The 24,333-nt window shown below is 38.8% G+C and overlaps 2 protein-coding genes across 5 annotated transcripts; one reads left to right on the forward strand and one right to left on the reverse strand.

The window, feature by feature from the left end:
- The first annotated feature begins 591 nt into the window (after nucleotides 1–591).
- fgb (fibrinogen beta chain) lies at nucleotides 592–8,362 on the forward strand. Of its 2 annotated transcripts, XM_044184044.1 has the most exons (13): nucleotides 592–802; nucleotides 1,543–1,572; nucleotides 1,678–1,784; nucleotides 2,581–2,683; nucleotides 3,417–3,485; nucleotides 3,747–3,861; nucleotides 4,408–4,514; nucleotides 4,746–4,860; nucleotides 5,464–5,583; nucleotides 5,714–5,836; nucleotides 6,034–6,128; nucleotides 6,854–7,044; nucleotides 7,621–8,362. In XM_044184044.1, the coding sequence occupies exons 1-13, from the start codon at nucleotides 716–718 to the stop codon at nucleotides 7,850–7,852; spliced, it is 1,494 nt and encodes a 497-aa protein (XP_044039979.1). In that variant the 5' UTR covers nucleotides 592–715; the 3' UTR covers nucleotides 7,853–8,362. The 2 variants fall into 2 exon arrangements, with proteins under 2 accessions (XP_044039979.1, XP_044039980.1); XM_044184045.1 differs by lacking the exon at nucleotides 1,543–1,572 and having other exon boundaries at nucleotides 612–802.
- Nucleotides 8,125–23,076, reverse strand: LOC122870120 (fibrinogen alpha chain-like). 3 transcript variants are annotated; one of them, XM_044183922.1, is made up of 11 exons: nucleotides 22,744–22,916; nucleotides 21,766–21,870; nucleotides 21,275–21,458; nucleotides 20,635–20,780; nucleotides 19,446–19,544; nucleotides 17,967–18,131; nucleotides 16,025–16,097; nucleotides 11,225–11,346; nucleotides 10,523–10,706; nucleotides 10,273–10,418; nucleotides 8,125–9,710 (listed from the first exon to the last, which is right to left on the reverse strand). In XM_044183922.1, exons 1-11 carry the CDS (start codon nucleotides 22,798–22,800, stop codon nucleotides 9,375–9,377), a joined length of 1,617 nt encoding a protein of 538 aa, XP_044039857.1. In that variant the 5' UTR covers nucleotides 22,801–22,916; the 3' UTR covers nucleotides 8,125–9,374. The 3 variants fall into 3 exon arrangements, with proteins under 3 accessions (XP_044039857.1, XP_044039856.1, XP_044039858.1); XM_044183921.1 differs by lacking the exons at nucleotides 8,125–9,710; nucleotides 10,273–10,418; nucleotides 10,523–10,706; nucleotides 11,225–11,346 and adding an exon at nucleotides 13,388–14,566 and having other exon boundaries at nucleotides 15,440–16,097; nucleotides 22,744–23,076; XM_044183923.1 differs by lacking the exons at nucleotides 8,125–9,710; nucleotides 10,273–10,418; nucleotides 10,523–10,706; nucleotides 11,225–11,346 and adding an exon at nucleotides 13,388–14,566 and having other exon boundaries at nucleotides 22,744–22,902.
- Between the last annotated feature and the right edge of the window lie 1,257 nt (nucleotides 23,077–24,333).

The raw sequence follows: 24,333 nt of genomic DNA on the forward strand, positions 1-24,333 counted from the left end.
GTTTATTTTTAACTGTAAAATGTAAACTCCCCCAGGTTGCAACAAAACCCACTGAGGACATGATCTCAGTGTCCTCAATTTTAGCCTTGTTAAGAAATAAATCAATCAAAATGTAAAATAGGTTCCAGAAAACCCGTTTTCCAGCTAGAATGAACTCTTCTAGATAAAGGTCTACACCTGATTTAAACCAGCTAAATGTTTAAAGCTATTCTGCAACCACTAGATTTGTTAAACCATCTCAAAACGAATAACGTAAATTCACATCTTTATTTTTAAAACGAGACTGCTTTTCTTAGTTTCTTAACATTTTGGCGATGTGAGGTCACTCAACAACAGCAATATTGTACACTTTATCTCTCCGGATGGCAGCATTGGCTTGAAAACAAAAATGGTGAAACTGGAAACTGCTTACACATATGCTCGAGAAATTCTGAATTATCAGTAAACTCTTCAGTCCTTTTGCCCTTTTGTTCCTTCACAAACTCCAGACTGACCGTGTACGGCAGTGACTCAGGTTGGGCAAACTGTTCCAGCAGTTATTGACCAATTTTAGCAGATCAATAAAAGTGGGGGAGGACACCCACTCATACAGAGACAGAGGATAAATACCTAGTTGAATCAGAGTTCAGGGACAGAAAAAGGAATTAAGGCACACTGTGGACAGTGGAGTGACTGACGAGAATTTTAAAAAGAGTAACTTTATCGACAGTGGACGATGAAGACACTGCTGTTGCTGTATCTGTGTGTGTACGCTCTGTCTGCTGAGGATCCTGATAATCTGGAATATGACGACTATGACTCGGTGAGTGTGGTTGAGTGTGTTTACTTGAATAAAATTATAGTCAAATTATACAGCTATGGGTTTGAGTGTTTTTTTAAGTAAACATTATATAGTTTCAGAGAACAGGCAGATACCTATCTTTTATTTTTTCCTAAACACAAATAAAACTTAATGACACTGGTCAAAAAATGTATTTTATTTATCCAAATTTCACTTTTTGGTTTGTCTTTACACCCCAATATCAGAATGCAGATTTAAAGTGTATATTCATTACAATGTTAGAAAGAGCCTTCTTCAATTGTAATACTGATCACAACCAGGGTCAATAATTAAATATAATCATCTTTCAATTATATATGTATATAAATGGAATCGTAATGTGACAATATGATCATAATGTGTTATTGTTTTACAAAATTATGTTGTTTGAATTAATGAATCCAAGCATATTTTTATAATCTAATTATAAGGATCTTTTTTACATGTTTAAATTTTTTTTTATATAATGCATAACAATGGAACTCAAATCACGTTAATGCACTAACACACAACAGCATGGTATTCCTCACTCAGATTACATGTACAGTAATAATACATTTGGTATGAGATACAGCTGTGTCATCTGCAGCACAAAAACTACATGGACTCAGTGTCCTCAACAGATAATGTAGCTTTTACATTTATTACAAATGCAAGCTTGACAGAAGAAAGGATTTGAATCTTCAAATATATTCATAATAGTTTCCTATTGTCTTCCACAGGACAAGGGCTCATCTGCAAATAATGGGACAGTATGTAGAATATGTTCAAACATTTGATTTATATCATGAATTATATTTTCATTTATTTTAATATTTTGTTATTTATTTCCTTCATCACGTCTTGTATCCCCGCAGGCGCAACCAGACACTGTGGATGCTCGTGGTCACCGTCCACTAATAAAGGGCAGGGAGACCTACAACCCTAGCCGCAATGCCCCGCCCCCTGTCAGCGGTGGCAGCAGGTACATTCATATACAGATACACGAAAAAGAAATAAAAGGAAGAAATAATTAAAGAAAAACCGACTATTAAAATGTATACTAATGCAATATCAACAAGTATCATAAATGTAGGAGTAAAGTACAATATTTCCTTGTGAAATGTAGTGGAGTAGAAGTATAAAGGAGCATATACTGGAGATACTCAAGTACCTCAAAATTGTACTTAAGTAAAGTACTTGTATAAAATGTACTAGTTACTTTCCACCAGTGCAAACAAACAAATCAAAAGTACCTGACTTCTCATTGGAACAAGTCTACAGCCACGCTAGCAGCTCTGTGAGGCTGTACGCTGAGCAAAATGCTAACGTTAGCATGACAAAATGCTCACAATGACAAATCAAACATGCTGATTTTTAGCAGGTATAATATTTACCATGTTCACCATCTTAGTTTAGTCTGTTAGCAAGCTAATATTCGCTAATTAGCAATGAATAAGAAGTACAGCTGAGGCTGATGGGAATGCTAGTTTTGCAGGTATTTGGTCATAAATTTAAGTATTGGAAAAATTAAAATGTTGCCTTGATAATGACGCCAGATGAAAAGTTACTTGGTGACCAAAGTTATTACAATTCATCTTGAGGGGGACATGAATGTGTGTACCAAATTTTAAGGCAATCCATCCATTAGTTGTTGAGACATTTCAGTTGGGACCAAAGTGGTGGACCGACCATGCCGCTAGAATGGGTAAAAATTAGACATCACGGTGTCTCTCAGTGTGTCTGACATGTTAGTGAAGTGTCTCTTGCTTTTTGTCCAGGTATCGCGGCCGCCCCACCCCTGCTCCAGTCAGAGGACCACAGTCGCAGGAGAAGGAGGAGCAGCCTGAAGCTGGAGGATGCACACACGCCTCAGAGGAGATGGTAGAAGGACCCAACCAGTGATTTTACATGTTTTAGCTCAGTAACTACAAACTCCACAGATGTAAATTTCTGCTGGCCGTTTTCAAAAGCATAGCATACATTTGTAGACTCTTTCCTTCTGGGAGGCCATTGGTTTCAGTTAATTTCAGGACGCTACAAAAATCAACAGGCAGGTTGATTTGAACATTTTTTGAACATTGACTAGCCATCATTATTTTGGTCAGGGTTATTGTTGCATGATAATGTAGTAATGAGCTGGGACTCTTTAGAAAAGTCCATTTGGTGGATTTAAGAAAACACAGCAACCCTTGTATTTGAAGAAACAACTAAATTCCCATAATCTCAAATCCAGATCCAAATCGAATCCAAATGTCAGAGCTTCTTTGAACAAAGAAAAGTTTTTAAAACAGTCTGTGCTTCATTTCTACCTAGTGATAACATTATAATGACTGATTGTGTGGGGTTACCTGTTTGCAACAAGTTTGCTAATTGATTTTCATACGTACATTTGAAATCAATGGCTGCCTAGAAGGGATCCCCCTTCTTTGGAAACTGGTCAGTGCTAATGTAAATATACAATATTGGGCTAAAACATTCAAATTAACTAGTATGGTAAAGATAGAAAAACAAAAGGAAAATTCTTTTTTGGGATGGTGATTGAAAATCGAAAAGGAAAACAAAGAAAAAGAAAATGCATTTTAAACAACTAACCACAGATTTTCCCATCCACCAGGGTGTTTTGTGTCCCACTGGCTGCGAGCTGAAAACTACACTGCTGAAGCAAGAGAAGAACATCAAGATGGTAAATGGGGTTAAATGAAACCGATTTACTGAATTACTTTGAGTTCATTTGTATTTTCTGTCTTTTCAGAGCAACGCTTGTCACAAGAGAATTTGTAGGGATCACAAATTAAGCTGGTTTAAACCAATATGTTTTGTGTGAAAACTGCTAAAAATATAAATGCATAGAACGTATTACTTGCATTGTTGTCACATTGTCAATGAGAAAACATTGGGATTGACTGATCTTTTATTTATTTGTTACTGCATATATTTCTCACAGAGCATAAATCAACTCAAGCCTCAGGTGGATGATTTGTCACGATCCTCCAACAACGTCTACAACTACGTCAACAGCATTTCCAACTCTCTGAGGGAGAGGCAGAGAGTCGTCACTGGTGAGAAAAACCTGATGAGTTTTGTTTCATTAATCACAAGTTTTAATTAATGCAATCTTATGACTGTCACCCAATTTAATAGCCTTTCATGGCCACTTTTGTCAGATTATAATATTGTTAAAATTTTGTTTTAAAACATAAAATTTTGGGGAAAACATGCTCTTTACATAGAAAGTTTGCATTGCCACAAACTTTTTCAATCCTAACATTAAAATGAAATTACAACTTTGTGGTTTTGTGAAATTGTGTTATATGAAACAATTCTTAACAGCCATGTCAAAACTGTAAATGTCAAAAAAAGATTGCAAATAGTCTATTACAGGCACAGCATCCAGGTGAATTGGAACCTCCTTGCTAGCAAAAAGAAAATCAGTATTTTTATTGAAGCTTCTGATGCAAACAAATCCACAAATAAAATAAAATAACATGGAATTATTCTGCACTTTAATTGTTTTGTACAATGTAAACATTTAGAAAAAGTTGAAATCCTCCCTCTTGCACTTCTCTAAGTTTTTTCTCTGCCTGTCCATCTCTTCCTCCTCTCAGACAACAGCAGGGTGGTCAGTCAGTACACTGATCAAGTGGAGGAACAACATAACTACATCAAGGAGACGGTGGACACTGTTTTCCCTTCCAACATCAGAGTGCTACAGGTAAATAAGAACTGACATGAATCAAAAAGAGGAAACATTTTGTCAGTCAATTTCATTTTAAAATGTTAATGTGGCAGTCATCCCTAATCACAGCCAAACTAAAATAGGAATTTATACAATACACAAACAAAACAAATGGCATCACTTGAAAGGGATCTACCAGAATCTAGTGCATCCAACCTTGATAACTACAAATACCCCTAATGTAATAATAATGTGCCATGGCTGCAGGGGATCCTGGACAAGATCAGGTTGAAGATCCAGAAGCTGGAGAAGGCCATCCAGGCCCAGAGGGAGGAGTGCAAGGAACCGTGCCAGACCAAATGTCCCATACCAGTGGTGTCTGGTAAGTGCGGGGCCTCCTAGAGGCTGCAATGTTCAATATACACCACAATATGAAAGTGTTGATTTACTTATTCTTGGAGCCTTACCATGAGAGGTGCTAACGTTTGTCCCAAGGGTGCAGCTAGAGGAAAGGTGCTGGAGTCATTAAAATCAAACAGGTTCATCCCCTGGGGAGCATGAGTGTGCTCAGAAAATGTTAAATGTGTGTGACAGATTAGGACATTTTGATCTGATGGTGGTGATAAAGAAAAGGTCAGGGGGTCACCAAAAATGTTAAGATTCATTCTGTGTGGATGATGAATATCGATGCCAAAACAGTCAAACCATCGGACATAGCTATCTTTCAAATCAACAAACAAATCAATAAAGCAGATCATTATTTTTGACCCCAGAAGGTAGAACACAAAAGTAACTTTTGTAGCTTTCTTTGACGGATAACAATATAACAAATAACTTAAACACATCTGGGATATATCAGACACTTAAATTATTAATAGTCTGTATCAATTCCAATACATATTGGTCTATCCTTGATACAATGATGTATATGTATCTATATGTACAGAAGTTTTTCTATGCTTAACTGTTCTCCTTTGTGATTCAGGTAAGGAGTGTGAGGACATCTTCCGTCGAGGAGGAACAGACTCCCAGATGTACCTGATCCAGCCCGACGCCTTGTACCCTCCATACAAGGTCTTCTGTGATCAGACCACCCAGAACGGAGGTGAGAATATAATTAAATTAGCCACCTACACCATTAAACTTTCATTTTTTGATTATTTAGTTGGTCTTTACTGTAAATACCTTGGATGTTTAGGCCTTTGGTAGAGATCTTTGCGTTTTCATTTTCCCAGGATGGCTTCTCATCCAGAACAGGCTTGATGGCAGTGTCGACTTTGGCCGACGCTGGGACGAATATCGACGTGGTTTTGGCAACATCGCATTCAAAGCTAGCAAGGGTCACTGTGAGATTCCCGGTAAGACTTTCAAAATATGAAACAAAAGACTTTGTTGAAGAGAGCTTACCATTGGTATGCTGGATGGAAACCATTTCGTTATAAGACATGTCGCTTTAGCATTTATTAGTTTTGGCAGCTACCTGTATATTCAATTCCACCATTATTCCTCTTATTTGTGGTTGACTAGCGTACCTTTCTCCTTTGTCATGTGACAGGTGAATATTGGCTGGGCAATGACCGCATTAGTCAGATAACCAAGATAGGCCCCACTGAGGTTCTCATTGAGATGCAGGACTGGACAGGAGCCAAGGTAAGTCCTCATGGTTTATATTTACAGCAGAAACGATTAGTTGATCAACAGAAAATTCATCTGCAACTATTTTCATAATCGATTAAGTCATTTTTCAAGCAAAAATTCCAAACATTCTCTGGGTTTTTGTTCTCAAATTCTTTGTCTTATTTAATAGTAAAGTGGATGTTGTTGGGTTTTGGACTGTTCGTCAGACAAACAAGCAATTTGAAGACACCGTTTTGTGGGCTATAGGAAATTGTGATGGGATTTTTTGTCTATTTTCGGACATTTTATAGACCAAAAAAGAGACCCTATTTCTGAGTCAGTTTTGGTGTTGTTTTATCAGGGTTTAATTTCATTTATTTATAGGAAAACTCGGGTTCCTCAATTATTCCTTAACACATGTGATCGCCTAAAGAAATACTCCAAGCAATAAATGATTTACAGAATTTTGAACAATCTAATGTCAAACCCCATTGAATGATGGTTCTTCTGACACCCTGTTTACTTTCATTCTGACTTTAAGCTGGGCTCCCTTATTGACTTATATTACAATTTAAAACATTGGTATTGCTATGTATTCACATAATTAGCATTGTGGAGAATTAAACAATCAATGTTTTTGCTTGCTAAGATATGGTAAGTAATCGCCAAATACCATGAGTAATCAGCACATCTGCCTTTTTCAAATTATGAATGTCTCAGTTTGAAATGAAACTCAAATGGTTTCTGCTGTCATTTAGGTCCATGCCCAGTACAGCCAGTTCACCATCCAATCAGAGACGTCCAACTACGTGCTGGCGGTCAACGGTTACTCCGGTAACGCTGGTAATGGTCTCCTGGAAGGATCCTTAGAACTCTTTGGTGTAAACCGCACCATGACCATTCACAATGGCATGATGTTCAGCACCTACGACAGAGACAACGACAACTGGTAGGTGTCCTGTTGGTTAGCATGTTCACAGTATTACAGTTAAACCCAAAACATCTTGTAATTCATTTAACCAACAAGTCCTCCAAACAGACTGACAAAACATGTTACTCAAGTCATCAGAAACTCCTGTGTGTAATTGGGCTAAAATCTTTGCTGACTAACTCTAAAAGACTGGACTTTACTAGCCTAGCAACATTAAGGGTACAAACAACCCATAATGTAGCATTCACCGTACAAGCTGGTGTTACACCGTGGTTCTCTCCGTTCAAGAACAGTATCTGATGTTGGGAAGCTAATGCTAGCCAGCTGGGAACATGTTAACATTAGTCAGTGGCGATCATGGTCACAATAGCTCTCAGGACAATAAGTTCACACAGTTTATTAAAGATTGATATTCAAGATCGCCAAATGTTGCCATTTTAAATGCTGGTGTGACCGGGCCATTAAACTGTATCTAAAAATAGCTCATAATGTTAGTAATTTACATGTGTGATGTGCTTTGCTTTCATGCATCATTTCATGTCGGGTTTTTCATATATGTTCACACCTTTCTCAATCCCTGTTTGCCTGAACCAGGACCCCTGGCGATCCCGCCAAACAGTGCTCGAGGGAGGACGGAGGCGGCTGGTGGTACAACCGCTGCCACTCAGCCAATCCCAACGGGCGATACTACATGGGCGGAGCCTACACAAAGCAAATGGCCAAGCACGGCACAGACGATGGCGTGGTGTGGATGAATTGGAAGGGGAGCTGGTATTCGCTCAAGGCCATCAGCATGAAGATCAGGCCTTACTTTCCCCCCTCATAATCATGTCAGAGAGTGTCAACACACGCACATATAACACATAGAGGAAACCGCCAAAATAAAAGACACCAAAGTACAGTGTCCCAACAGGGTTTGGGGCCAAACTGAACCACCAGAACAGCTTCAAAGCTCATTGTAACGTTCAACTAATATTGAAGTGTTTCCTTTATTTTAGCTGTAACCTTTATGTTAAAGGTTGATGTACACACACATTCACAACTAACACTGAGTCTGGGCGTGTGCTGTGAAAATGAAAAAGAACTGAAGAAGATGAAATCTGTTTCAAAAGAATAAAGCTCATTAAACTTACAAAAAAACTAAAATAAAGAGAAATAAGAAATGGTTTAATGTCAGATGAACTGTCATATCTACAGATAAAGAGAAAAATCTTACTGGTTGTGAGTGTGCTGTGATCTGTCCTTCCTTGTTATATGAGACGTCTTCAGTGTGCACTTCTAGGACGAGTTGATGCCAACTGTCCTCCACTACTCAATAAACACTTTGAGGAACATACTTTCTGTCTGGTCTGGTTGTTATTTCACTGCACTACATGGACTATAGAAAAGAAAATGTACACACTACAGTATTTTTTACATCCCTGCTGAAGTGCTCTTAAACAAGACATTAAATCCTTCCTGCTCCAGCTTGTCAAAATAAAAGAGACAAAACATATCATGGAGAAAATGCAAAGAAGCAAATTTGGTTTCAAGACAAGAACTTACCACAGTAGTGCTGATCAATACAAGTGAAAATATGAATTTCAAAGTTTTGTCAAAGGAAACGTAGATTTAATTTTTGTTCATAAACCTGGTGACTATAAACTATTTTGATAAGAACCGCAAGCAAAATAGGATTAGGGCTAGCAGAGGTAACAGAATTGTGCAGAACTGTTTTGCCTGAGCACGTTTTTATTAACTGATGTATGACTATACAAATAACAAAATGAGTTAGTTATAAACAGAAATGACTGTACAGAATGCTGAAAGTAATTGTTTCTGTGCCTAATTATGTAGACAGTGAAATAAATAACAGGAAAAAACAGGACTGTGCTCTCAATGCATTCAGGGCTAATATTCAAATGTGTCTAGTTATTAAACAAAGGTAGTACAAGCTATTGCCAACATGCAGAACCAGAATAATGCATGTATAAAATATAAAATCTAAGATTTTTGTCTGAAGTTCATGTTTGGTTGACAAATAAGATAGGTAATAGGTGGTTCAGAGAATGACTACAACATTTCAAGCTTTACCTTTAAAACAACACAAGAAGATATTACAATTTGTAAGATACAAGTTGTAACATGTGATAGATGGTGAGACTCACTTTCTGTAATGGCCCCATAAATTGTTGTACTCATACAGTATTGTGCTGTTTTCACTTTATTTTTCTTTAAAATTGATTTCAGTTTTTTTTTTTAATGTTTATGTTGGCTGTAGAGGTCGAACGTTCACGTGAAATGTGTTTGAAAAATCCAGACTACCGGCAAACACTGAACACTGTCAACCCTTCCCTAGTCGAACCCTTTCATTCCAGCTCTGCAGGGTCGAGAGCCTCCGCATCTGCAGACTCCTCCAGAACTATCTGGTTCTGTCCGATGTCCTCAAACAGGGTCAACAGTTCTCTCTGGACCATGGGAATGGTCTTATACTCTGCTGACGGTGCCGGACCCACATCTATATGCTGCAGCTTGATATGAGGGATGTCTTTAGGAGGCGTAGCAGCCTTCCTTCTCTGGGTGAGAGTCTTGTCCATCTGGTCCATGTCAGTTTGAAGCGTTTGATAGCTGGGATGATCAACGCTGAACACTAATGCCAACCGGCAGGACCCGTGGCAGGCTCGCAGCTTCATGTCAATGTCCACCTGGTGACGTAAGCAAGACATTAGCAACAAGCAGCAAACACAACATTAACACATTATTCCCTTATGAAGTTAATATGGTGGACTTGTCAGCAAACAGTTGCCTATTTATACATTCAGCAGCAACATTATGATCCCACTGGACTGGTGTTTGTGTCCACCTGGTGAATGTAAGTCCAATATTCACTCTCATTTTAGCTTTATTTTGGTCTCCAGCGGCTCCTGAGAAAAATATCTGGCTCTTTAGCTGCTAAATGCTCCACTATGTTCACCAGCTACTCGCTAACTTTGTCTGCCTGCCGTTTAGTGCTGGGCAGGTAATGTGAACAGCTGCCTGCTGCTGCTGGAAAGGAAGTTGGTTCGAGTGATGAGACTAAACAAAAACTGTAAAGTTACGGACCGCAAAAACCAAAACAGCTGAAAGCTGAAAGACACTAAAACGCTCTGTAGAGCTGAGAGCAGTCAGGCGATAACTCTCTGTTGGTTTGGTTTAACATAACAAGCATAATATACTCATTACCATTAGATTATGAAAAAAGCATTGTATTGTTGAAAACAACCTCACCTCTGTTCGGTACAAGTCCTCCATTTGTTTCTGGACGATGCGGCGCAGCTCCTCGAGTTGCTGCGACATCCCAGACGATCGTTTCCGTAGTGACGTCAGGTTCCTGGCCAATCCTTCGGCATGTTCCACAAACTTCAGCTCGGACGCTGGAGACAAATACATTATTAATCAGTCAGCATTACTTTAATCATTCTGTCTTTATTTACCAAATACATAACAAACATAGTCAGTGAGTCATAGTCAGCCTCACTGTATCTGTTGACTATGTCTCTCCGGTTGTTGTTGTAGATGTGTGCTGTCATCGTCATGGACTTCTCAGCTGCGTCTTCGTACATCTTTGCTGTCTTACACACCTTCCTCAGTTTCCTCTCCACCTCGCTCTCCATCTGTGAGATCAAACCCTGGAGTCTGCAGCCAGATGGGCATTTAGAAACCTTTGGAGAAGAACGCAAGGGTTTACAAGTGTATCTGAGAGTGGCCCAGGTAGGTACATCCGCTTGCCGATATATTGGAGCAACAGTAACTTTGTACTAAATGTCTGCCATGTGTTATAAATTGGATTAGAATACAGTCTGGAATACAATGAACAGGAAGACAGAAATTTTGTATTTTCTTTAATTGATAGTTTTTTATCTAAGAGGGAAACTTAATTAGCAGCATGGATATAAAACATTGAATCTCAAGAAGACATCGCTGCATATGTCTGTAACTCCACTTGATGAAACTCTCTCGGCCCTCAGGTATTGTTTCAGTTCATGTTATTTGAGGATTAATTCTGCATTTACTGGCAAAGCATATTCACATATTCTGAATTACTTTCACACACAGAGAAAACGAGGTTATAACTAAAGCATTGTGTTTTAAATAAAAAACTATTAAGTGTCCATTTTTATATGGGATATGAAGTGCAGCTGGGTGTGTGTGTGTGTGTGTGTGTTTGCATGTTCCTCACCCAGTCATCATCTGAACAAAGAGCGACGTCTGATTTCGCTCGACAGCGTTGCTTCCTGTACGTCTGGGTGTGCCTGGGAGGCTGTCGGCCATCTTGATTCTGCTGCTTCAGCCTCGTACACACTGCAGACAAACGAAAAATAAACAAAAAAGCAGAACTGCGCAACAGTTCACCTTCAACCAACTGAGATCTAATTCAAACATGACATTGCAAAGATATTTGGCAGTTGTGTTGTAAGTGTTTGTATTCTGTCACTGATCTGAAGTTTAGACAGGACAAAGTGTTCTGTTGGTGTTCAGTTTTAGTAGACGGCTTAAAAACATTGTGATTTGTTGCTAACATTATTCTCTGATGGAAACTGGACTCAAATCCAACATGAATGCACATTTTATGTTCTGGCCTGAAAATTCACTGACCTCTTCCTCTCAAACTGCTTTTAATGATTTGTTCTCATCAAAATAGGATGAATCTTTCTTCTACTTATGACTTTTATTTCATTTTATGGCACTTTTCTAACGGCAACAGTCAACGTAATTTTACCTCTGTGAAAAGAATTATCAAAGTTTGTTTAAAAACAAGGCAACAACATTATCAACTGGGCAAAGTGGGCTTCTGCCTCTGACCTGTGTGGCAATGAGTTTGTGGTGATTTGATTCATTACAAATTTGATGCACTAAAGCACAATATGAACTGAATTGCCGCTATATGTAGTCTGCTGTTTGTGCTGTGCGTGATGGCTATTTAAAGGCAACAGGATACATACATACCCACAGCTCACTTTTGCCCTGGAACCCCCTAGCGGGTTATTCTGGTCCTGATACATAGAAATTGTAGGTAATCATTTGTTAGTTTGTGTGAGCATAAGATAAATATTAGATTCCTTTCAATGGCAGATTTCTCTGAAATTTGTATCACATTCATAAAAAAACATACATGACAAAACATTCAACCAGACAACAAACCATTATTACAAACATTTGTACTACAGTCATATATTCCCTACATGTAGCTGCAGCGCAATCAGTTTCATCGTTTGCTTCAAAATGTAGTGCTAAAGCTACACAGGCAGCTCACGTCAACGTCAAATCCTTATATGAATATGTTAAAATGGTAAAATGTGGTAACTTACTTCTGTCTTTACTGTACTGTAATTTACTGGTAACATAATGTAAAATTCTTGCCAGATTGTGTTTGTAAAACAATTTTTCCAGGTTGGGACAAATTAGGTGAATTTTGACAAATGTAAAAGTTGTGTTACATGTAGGATGTATTTGTATTGTAACGTGAACTGGTGGCTGCTGAAGATAAAATGTTATTTTTAAAAATACTGTTTTATATTAAACATGATTAAATACAATTGATTCTACAGTCAAAGACAGATTTGTTAGATAATTACACCTTATGATCATCAGATGTTTATTTCAATAAACTTTTTATTTTAATACGTGGCACTTTCTCACCGGATGATTTCAGTCACTGTGAAACACATTAGTAAACTGCCTAAAAATACATGTAAACCTCTTGTAAGTAATAATTCGTCCTAATGTCTGTCAGAAAATAACAAATTCGGTAAATATTTCATGAGGGTCAAACTTTACTCCTCGGCTCTTGGGGACAGTTAGGCAAATTTTTAAAAATCTAAAAGCTGAATATGTAAAAATAAGTTTATTTATATGGCGCCTCTTTAGAGCAGATGTCACAAAGTTCTTCACAATAGAAAATAAAAGCAAGACATAAAATATCTGACATGCTAAAGCCAGACAGGTGATCTTTATTTGAATTTCGATCACTTTGTAGAGATCTGTTTTCATTTTGATATTAAAGAGTTTTTTTGTTTATTGGTGTCAAAAAAAGCCACATTTTTGTTTTTCAATGTTGTAAAATACCTACCTTAAAATACCTTTTGACTGTTTTAATAGACACTGTACATTGAACATAATTGATTCTATAGTCAAAGACAAATTTTTAGGATGAGCTCTTAAGATAATTCACAACTTTTCTAATATATTTTGTAAACTTTGTAACAATATGGTAGGTATTTTGAAAAAAAAGGTCTTTTAGTGCAAAAATTTACATGAAAAAATTATTATAAATTATTATAATCCGATTTTTTTTTTAATTATTTGTTACTTAGACTTAAATAACACCAGAAACCACGGTAGCTGAAGTGAACATTGAATCTTTATTGATTGAGCAGAGTTCAGTCATTGCTCTGTACAGAGTTGAGCAACAGGGAAAACACTGTGGAAACATCAGGTCGTTCCAAGAACACTGTTTAGATAATCCTAACAAACAGGTCAATGACATTTACACAAAATGCTGACAAGAATAGAAGAATCAACAAAAATACTCATGGCGACACAGTGACACTGTTTGACATGATTTTGAAATCTCAGAATGATTTACGAACAGATCAACAGTCTCAAGGTCTGAAACCGACTTTGATTTTTGGCCTCAAATATTTCTCTGCAGCTTCAGTGTGCGCTTCTGTTTTTCTTTATGTCTTATTTCGTGCTGTTGTTTCTTTGTACCTGTTGCATATTTTGCAACCAAATTTTCTTAGGGTTTGAATACGTAAATGTATATAAAGGTGTATATTTTATGTTATTTGATGATTTTCCCCCTTGTCCTATTAAAAAGCAGCTGGTCGGATAAACATCCTAACCGTTTTCAGGCTGTAATTGGCCGGTTTATACGTCGCCCACACAACTCCGTTTTCAATCTCATACGGTGTGTTTTTCTCCGGGTCGTACGTGCCTTTATAATAAATCCCATTCAAGTTAGCTGACTGACAGTTGTTGTACCACCACCCGCCCCCATACATTTCTGCGCAATTCTCCTCCCACTTGTCATTGTCTTTGTCGAAGGTGCTGAATTTCATTCCGTTGTGGGACAGGTAAGACGCCATATCAGACTTAGGTATCACCAGAGCGTCCCCAGCATCCCCAGTGTACCCGGACACATGCAGCGGGTACCCCTCATCCTCCGAGCCAACCCTGATTGTATACTCAGCACTGGCTTCGCCCCCTTCCCAATCCTCTAGCTCGACCTTTAGCATGGTCTCGCCCTGATTAGTCAATAGGTGGAGGTTCTGGTTGCCTAGCCAAAACTCCCCCTTGCCCTTCGCGTCGACCAAACCGAACCCGTTGCGGTATTCGGCCCAGGTGCGGTTGAAGCTGAGCGCACCACTCTCTCTTTGCTGGACTAACAACCACCCGCCCATCATCCCCTCCTGCTGGCAATAAACTTCCACTACCTCTATGGAGTCTGTGCCGCCGGGTTTGATCTTAAACAGGCCGTTCGTTTCCCCTTTCAGGTGGTTCTGGTAGGCTTCGACACAATCTGCGAACAGAGAGGGGCAAACCGCAGACCGCGAGTTAGCTTGGACTGGCTTTGGCTCGAGTAGCTGAAATTAACTGCCGTGATAGAAGCAGTAACAGTCACTTTCCCCGCAAAATGGCTAACACTTGCCCCATTTAAACCCCTTCGCCAACCTATTTTTGTCAATCTGCTTTTGGAGCATCAGCAGGATGTTCCAAAACGCAGATTGAGTTTTATGATTTTTATTTGGTTGGTGGCTCCTGAATTATTATTTTTTTAGATGGGTGGGCTTCTGTTGGGGGAATTTGGACTTGTTTAAAAGTTAACTTTATTAAATGTATTCGTCAAGGAATATGTACAAAAAACATTGACATCAAACAAGAGAAAAGACTACTTCTACTTTCCATCTGCAGTCCCTTAACGCAACCTTGAGACCCCTGATAACAAGCAAATTCAACTCTTTGGCTCTGATAGCGCACTTATGACTGGAGTATTTTAAGCTAACAGTCACTTTCACTGCAAAATGGCTAACACTTGTCTCAAATAACTCAACCCATTTCTGCCAATCTGCATTTGAAATGTCAGCAGGACTTTACATTTCTATCCAGTTTTTTGGCGTTTGCGATTTGGTACAAAGCAAAAACAGCCCTAAAAGTTCCTCATAGTCTTTAGTTTCCAAACTGTTTCTTGGATTACACAATGACCCAAAATACTTGGTAACAATCAAATACATCACACTGAATGTTCTAGCAAAACAATTACAATTACTGTGTTCACGTCATATTTTTGGTACATAAGGCTAGCTAGCAAGCTAGCTGATGCTAAAGCATGCTGTCTAGCTGAATGCGCGTTCTGGCCTTTCCATATTTTACTCCAGGTCTGATGTTTTTGTACCTTTTCCTATATAATCGGCGTGCCGCTCGGTACGCGTGCTCTTCACACTCCGGGCGTGGAAATCAGGAAGGTCATCCTCTGCATTGTCCGTCAAGAACCCGCCGAGATCGAGCCCAACTTCAGTGCCGAATGGATCCCCAAACCCAGTTTTGGAATCTCCTGTGAGACTTCCCTTGGCGCTACTGGCGTGTACGGTCTTGGTGGTCACAGAAGAAGAGGAGGAGGAGGAGGAGGAAGATGTGTGGCTGAGGCTTGGGAACAAGGAGCTCATCCCTCCCTTGGTGAGGCCTGTCATGGCTTGGCACTCGGGGCCTCCCTCTATCACCTCCTCCATCCTTTCCACCGGCCCCTCCTTTGTGTGGACGACAGTCCTCCTGATGCTCTTGGTGCAGGAGACACTTTTGGTGGACACGTGGCTTGTACTGGGCTGGCTGAAGCCTTCAAACCCTCCGCCCAAACTAAAGAAATCGCCGTTGCCGTGTCCTCTGAGCTCAGTGATGGATTTAGATGATGTGGAGGAGGAGGACGAGCCGGAGGAAGCGGAGGAGGTCGATGATGAGGATGTAGATGGAGAGTAGGAAGTACCTGGGACCTTGGAGATGGTTGCTGGGGATGAGCTGGAGCCTTCCTCCTCTAGGACCAAATGGACTGTCTTAACCTGAGAAAGAAGAATGAAGAATAACTTTAGCATGAGTGTGCATGGTTCTAGAAAAGACGGTGTAATGCGTGTTTTTGTCCTGATGACAATAAAAAGAAACAATGATGTTATTTCTAGCCCTATGATACCTTGAGTGAATTATGGCTAGCACTAGTCCAGTTATTCCTGTCACTGAACCAGTGAGCGTTAGCAAGTATTTTGGGAAATAAACGATGTGAGAACACAAACTGTGTGATCATACCACTGCCTTCTACTACCGAAGGATGGGAGGACGACCTGGAAAAGTGGCTTCAGATCACAGTAACAAACTAAGTTAGCTTATGGTTAGTTAACTGATATGTGACTTTGAGGCTCACTCTTTTAATAAAAAGATGCCTGCCTTTATGACAACGCAAATGTTGATCGGTAGCAACAGAAATAATAAGCTAAATATTATAATAATGATTGTCCTTCCTTCCGTCAGTGGTAGAAGGCTGAGGTATGATGACATTATCCATTTTAAGGTATGACAGCTTGTGTTCCCAAATCAGTTATTTCCCAAAAATCTCAAAAAAAAAAAAAGGGACGACACCTGTACAGCTAACTCTCGCAGATGCTGGCTCAGTGAAAGGAATAACTGGAAGCTATGCCCATAATTCACACATGGTATAAGAAGGATAAGAATAAATTATAATTTTATGACATTACACTAATTAGGCAGATGATTTATAAGTCCATTTAGCCTACATAGGAAGAAGATAGACAAGAGCTAGATATTAGCATATGAAATACTCTTTAAGGTGTGTTAGGACTGAACAGGAAGTGAATGCATCCATGCAAGTTATAAATATTCCAACCTCCCCAAAAGACTCACACTTAACCTGAATCTGTACAACTCCAATTCATGAATGTACAGAGACAAGAGGACAAAGAGGACAGGGCCAGTGCATACTTTAATAACTAGCTAGCTTACAGCTACAGCTAACTTCTGTTCGTGGGCAAATAAACACAGACTGAGAAAACACTGCAGTAAATAAAACAAGGTGAAAATTGCTTTACGTTCAGTTATGCACTTTTAGAGGTGTCAAACCGGTAACAACTTCAACAACGTTGTTGCACGCCATGAAGTCTTAATGTCACATGCGCAGGAGCAAAACGAAGAAACGAAAATGAAGAAACCAAAAATTCCCACACACTGTCCATCACTTGTATTCACTTTTAAAGGATATTCACTATTCACTATTACAGGATAAGTCTGCTTTTTTATTTCTTAATGTCAATAAATCCCATGAAAAGAAAACCAAAAACCAACAATGACGGTAGTTAACTAAGTATTGTTTGTGTATCCAAAGCCAGATATATCTTTTTCATCTGTGTCATAGGAATGGGTGACATGTTCATAAAATTTCCATGAACACACACTGTAGTTAATTTTGACTCAATCCCACATACACCGTCCTGCTGTCCCAAATATTCACTAGTGCACCAAATGCGGATTAATCCACTGCTGAAAATAGTCCCCAACAAATGCACCATTTCCTCCTGGCCAGGTGTTTTAGGAAATTACTGAGCCTTTTTAAAAAAAGGAAACTATATATTTGTGAGCCATTTTTAACCCAATGAGCTTGGGGCTGAGAGCTACAGACAGGGTAAAGAAGTCTGAAAATACTGAGAGACGGACTAACACAATGTTGGTTTTGGTCTTTTTTCATGGGCTTTGTTGACAATGACAAAAATACAGAGTAGCACCAGCTGTGTCCTTAAACAACGTCCAACCTTCACTAGGTAAAATTCATGAATGGTAATTCACTTTCATGGGGTAAAAAGTTTGCGGGATTAGTTTGGTGCCTTCACAGTTCAAGACCTGTCAAACCAACATGTGTCCCTCACCTCAGGGAACAAGTCTGCCTTCTGCTGTCCTGCCATACTGCCCTCGACATTCTTGGACTTGAAGACGCTGTCCACCGTGACACTCTGCAGCGGCCTGCTCTTCATCACGTACAGCGTCCCCACAGTCTCAATGTTCTGGGCCGAGTGGGAGTCCAGTTGATTAATCTGGGAAACGGACAGAAAGAGAAATAATGCAAACCCAAAGCTGTATCAAAACTATGAGAGAAATCTGGTTAAGCATCTACACAATCCAGTGTAGATTTGTTTGGATGCCTGGTGTTTAACCCTCTAAACTTGCAGTTTTTTATACATTATTTTTATAAATGGCCCATGAACCATAATATGAAATAAGTGGATAAAACCTGTCACATGTAGATATTCTGACTTTTTAATGGTTACACAACAAGCTTTTACCACATCTCCCAATTTATTTTTGTCAGGTTTATGCATAAAGTTTTGTCACCTAAAATGAAAAATGCATTATTTTTATTTTTAAAAGATAAAGTGAAATTGCATTATTACCTCCTTAATGTGATGTATTTGCTGTTGAAACGGGACATTGTAAACCAGTGGGACGAGATCACACAAAATGCTGAACTATTACTATTCCTTTAAATATACGTGTTATATTATACGGAAATATACGTGTGACTATACAGAATTGGACTGAAGCACCACAAAGGTGCAGAATGCAAATTTCAGTCCATTTAGCGGGTATGGCTGTTGAGCTTCAACCAAAATTATACAACAGCATTAGAGGTGAATTTGTGCTGGGAAACAATTATGCCGGACATTACTTCTTTAGGTTTCTATAAGATAAAACATACCCTAAAATAAGACTGTTTAAATCATCCGATAATCTATATACACAACTCTTAAATCTCAGAATTTATTGCCACAAATTTAGCCACACGTTCCTTTAATAGGCTTAAATTAAGGAATTCACTTTTAACTCCCCTTAAAGTTACTTAACCCATGCAAATTTTACCTTAATCTTAATATGAGCAATTGAAATGGCTTTGATTAAAGACTTTCTGTTGGTAGTCAAAGTCAACAAAAACTGCAAAGATGACCTTGGACTCCCCGGAGTTAAACAAGCGTCCCAACCTTTTTGACCAAATAGTCCCAGGAACTAAAAGTCCCATTTGATTGTTTGTGTGTCCACTGCAAATTAGACCGATAGTTGAGTTTACACTGACAGCAGCGTTTGAGACACAGTTGTCTTGTGTAAGGAAACAACAACACATCATCGTGTTAACATGACTGTATTACTTGTCACAGATGTTTGAATGGATGCAAATGAGGCAATTTAGTTTTTTCGTTCTCTCACTTTGGACTCTTGATCAGCAGTGTGAATAAACGTTACCCAAATTGTAGCAGCCGCGAGTTTTGTGTTTGTCGAAATGCGGGTAATGTTCTTATGTTCATTAAATGGTCCTGAGTGTGGGGTGCGGTGGAACCACAGAGTTAGGACCTTACCTGTTTGTTCAGTGCCACGTAGCTCTCCTGGTCCACCTGGTACTCTGAGTAGCCTTTGCAGGATCCTTTGCAGGAACGGAGCTTGATATCGATATCCACCTGACAGAGGAGACAAAGAGTTGGAAATATACTACCTGTTTAGCAAATGAGCGTGTTTACATGCAGCAACTCTGCAGACATTTTGAAAGTAAATCAACTGATAGGCCAGGCTACAGCCGCGTTAAATATCTGTGTACATTTAGTGAACAAATGAAAGTTGAAACATCTGTTCTGCCCTACAAAGGCAAAACGCAGTAACTACATATTTGGTCAAAACTGACCTGAATCAGACTTTTTGACATCTGTTTTATGGTATAAATATATTATGGCAAAGAAATGTATAATTTCTGTGAAAACAGCGTTTTTAACTTACGGTTACTACAAAACAGAGCTAAAAACCAAACTGCACTCTGGCTGTGTAACAAAAGAGAGTTACATCAAGTGAAAGCTAGCTGGTAAGATAGCTTCGCTTAATGTTAGCTGAAGCTAAAACTAAATTTATGTATTGATTTTTCCCTAGCTGTTAACTGTAATTGTAAGTGACATCCTGGTAATTCAGTTTGTTATTCCACATAACTAAATGAGAAAGTCATTAAATCCATTAATGATGGAGAAAAAACCTGGTAAACTCCTGCTAAAGCTAACTAGCTTAGTAGATCTCAGCTGCCATCTCAGCTTTTGACTCAGTGAAAATCATGCATTTGGTGTGCATTTAAGCTACCTTTAAATTACACATTTAAATGTATTAAATTGTAAAATTAGTTTATTATATTGATCTATAGAGAATACATTTAATTTATATAAGCTATGGTCTGTAAATAATGGACACTGGCATATTTTGTTTGGAGATACTGCATCTTTAAGAGCAGTATCTCTTATTATGTAGGTTCTATGGCAATGATGTTTTAGGGCAAAATAACCAGCCTAAAGACTTAAATTAAGGTATTACAAAATCTTTATCTGTTAAGCACTTTGCCAGCTAGCCTAAAAAAATGAACAGCCTTTATTCTTGGCTTATGTAGTTACTGCCGTCAGCCTTTGTAATTCTGAGCTTCTGTGACATTCAGAAAGCGTACAACTGGGGGGTTAGCTGTACACTGAGTATGAATAAATGCAAATATGTATTTTTGTCTCTATTGTGTCTCCGTACCTCCAGCCTCTGCATCTCGACAACCTGGTCTTTGACTCGATCCTTCAGGGCGCCCAGGATTCTCAGCTGTCTGTCGATCTTGATCTTCAAGTCTGTGATTCTCTGACGCAGACTCTGGGCCAAGTCGTAGTAGTTGTTATCATTACCTTGTGGAAGGAGGAAGGATGCATTTGGATGAATTGATAGATCAAATGATATACAGGCAGGCAGATTGACTGATACTTACATTTAGACTTTATTTAATTCTACGTCAACATTGAAAATGAAGCATAAAAATCCAAGATGAGTCGACGTGCCTCTTGTATTGTTTTATTGAGTCTGGATCTAAATGATCTTCGATCTTAAAGGCAGCCTGTGGAGTTGACCACTAGTATCACTATGGAGCAATGTTTATGTGGGTCCCCGTTTGTGTCGTGCAAAAGCTCGGCTTTGCAAATGTTTTATGAGGAAGCAAATGCACTCAACATGTTTGTTAAACCTAAAGAATACACAGAAACACAGTGAGAAACACTAAATGTAACTTGTAAACAGGAAAACTCCTCAGGGCACCCTTAAGTTGTTGGTCAGGTGCTGAGTCAAAGACTGACTGGCCATCAAATGCTTGGTAGAGAAAAGGAAGCATACACAAACACAAACTAACCAGCTTCAAGGATGAGTTTCTCCTTGAGGAAGTCGTAAGTCTGTTTGGACACCTGGTCAGTGGAGCGATGCTTGACCCTGTTCTGATCCAGGAGGCTGCGGATCTTCTCGATCTTCTTCAGCAGGCTGTGGTCGTATTTATCCATCAGACCCTGGATCCTGCAGCCCGACGGGCATTTAGAGCCCTGATAGAGGATGGGAGAGATGGGTGGGAGAAAGAGATGCCTTAACCTCAGAAGCTTTTGCTCGTTACTTATTTTAAGCTTCACGTAAAAACACTGTAATTCACTCACAACATCTCACACTGGATTAAAAAAAATGTATCAATGATAATCTTTACTATGTAATTATAAACACACATCTGCATCTTAAGGTACAGCAAGTGTTTTTGGCTGCTGAAAGAAATCATGAAGATTTTGGCTCTGGAAAAAGTGTGTGTCAACTGATGGGATGAACTAAGGATGGACTAATAAAGCCGGGAACAAGCTGTACCCATTCATCGTCTGTGCAGAAAGGCCACTCTCTCTGAGTGGCACATTTATCGGCTCTGGTGCCTTGCTCCACCGGACGAGCTCCTCTGGGGTCGACCACTGTAGCCTGGAGACAGAGACAGAGAGGGGGGCAGAGAGAGGGTTTACGTCTCCTTTATAAGTCTAAGTGCAGACGTTCAGAGCCCTTTTCTTCATACATGGATAACAAAAGTGCAGGTATTTTATTGGCACCAATAGAAAAAATATTGCCATTTAAAATTTTAGTATATTTTGTCTAATTTAGTTTTGTGTACCATGAGAAAAATAAATATATTAAACCAAACATTTTTTGATGGGGATTTGTCAAACAAGTATCATAAGTATAAATTGTTTAAAGCTTCACTGAAACAATTTCATGAGTTAGGGGGTGCTATTTCCTGCATTTAAATACATTTATATAAATCTAGCAAATACTAAATTATGATGAGATTGATGTTCGACCCCAGCATGTTTTTGGAGAGTGATAACGGTGAACAAAAACACAGTGAATTATTATTTTATTACCCGCAAAACATGCAAAGGAGGTGGAAGTACCTTTCTAGAACAGATTACAAAGTGTGCCACAGAGAAAAATAAAGTCAAATAACATTAACTGATATTATATTTCAGTGCTTTTCAGTGTGTGTGTTGTCTGATTTTATTGGGTTGCAAGCACTTTGCAAGTTTGTTTTGAAAACTACTATATTTATTTAGATATTATTGTTGTTGTTTTTATCAACAAAACTGCTAAAAAGGCAAGAAAATGGTCAAATTAACTGACACAAATAGGTAATATAAAATTCTAAAACATAAAAATGACAAGAATTGCAAAAATAGCTTCTAAAAATACATTTTGAAACGTATTGTTGTGAATAAAGGTCCCATCATTTCAACAAAATACATCAGTTGCAGTTTGTAAAATGTTTTAACGTATTAAAAGTGTCATTGTGATCTGACTCACCAGAGCTGAAGCCACACAAATCAAACCGAGACAGACGAGTAAATTGAGTCGTTCCATCTTTGTTTCTGTTGTCCTTCCTCTGTGTGAAGACTGGTTGCTGAATGCTGCTTGAACGCTACTGTCGGATCATTTGAAGCCTCCTGGTTCAGTTTGACAAACCTGTGACTCATCAGGAAATGTCTGTCAGGTCAGATCCGAGTTGAGTAACCTCTGCTGTTGACTCTGGAGGCTGTTTGTTGTACTGTTTGCTGTCAGCAAGTACTCCCGCACTGAACACAAACACATCGCCAGCTCAGTTCAGTTACGACAGGACTTACTGGCATTTGATCCAATTTGTTTTCTCAAAGCAGTGACAAACAGAAATGACAGTAACAACTATGAGCCAGTAATTACTTAAGCGATGACAAATCAAACAGAGAGCGACATGTAAAAGAAAATTACACAAATATTACAGCAAAAACCCACTGACATATTTGTTCGAATATGCAATATAAGGGTTTTCGTTACTCATTACTTTATTACGTTTTTACCTGTTTCATTATTATCTTAGTGTTTTTTTATATTAAATGCAGTATGTTCTATTGCTGTTTTTTATTGAACTGAAAAAGTTTGAAAAATTTCAACTTTAATTTGTTCACTAAATGTACACAGATATTTAACACTGCTGTAGCCTGGCCTATCAGTTGATTTACTTTCAAAATGTCTGCAGAGTTGCTGCATGTAAACACGCTCATTTGCTAAACAGGTAGCACATCACTTTTTTTCTTGTGTGTTAAAGCTGTTGTGTGTTGAAGCTAGAGCCAAGACATGGTTAGCTTAGCTAATAGTCACATAACCCCCCTTAAAACCAGAACTCGTTGCTTTTACACTTAAGTTTTTGTACAGATTAAACAAACAAGATATAACATTACTGAGCTTTAGAGAAGCTGGTATGTGGATTTTGTTACCTTTGGACAAAGCCAGGCTGTTTCTCCCTTTTTCCGATCTTTGTGTTAATGAAGAGTGTTGCTACATTGGGACACCTGGCAAACAGGGACAGTTAAAGTGGCAATCTCGAAGATTTAATTTAAATAAATGTCTGTTAAGTAATTATCTATTGCCAAATGAGTTAACACAATGGTGAATGAGCCTGTGGCCCACTGATGAAATTACATGAAAGTCCTTACATTTGCAGTGAACTGGGCGTCTGTGGCGACGTTCCCGGGAAAAATGCTGTATGAAGTTACTGCTAATGCAAACCAAAGATGTCCTACTGCTGCAGCTTCACATTAAAAACATTTAACTGGCGAGACACGAGTTGAGTTTTGTTATGAAGTAGTCACAGGAAATGAAATGTGTTTGTCAGTGAGCTTGACACTAACTGCCATCGTTCATCAAAAATGCATCTACAAAACAAGACAACGGCCATTTTCGGCCTTTTTTGACAGCGGATCAGTTTGTTCCTGACTCTTCCATTGCTCCCTGCAATATTTCAGTCACAGTGAGCTGCTAGATGAAGCGCTGCAGGCACAAGCTACACATCTGTAACTTCTCCGCAAGCTACTTCTTTATTAAAACAACAACACTTTGCTGTCCCCACAATTCTGTGAC

The sequence above is a fragment of the Siniperca chuatsi genome, linkage group LG22 (assembly GCF_020085105.1).
Source record: "Siniperca chuatsi isolate FFG_IHB_CAS linkage group LG22, ASM2008510v1, whole genome shotgun sequence".
NCBI classification, from domain to species: Eukaryota; Metazoa; Chordata; class Actinopteri; order Centrarchiformes; family Sinipercidae; genus Siniperca; species Siniperca chuatsi.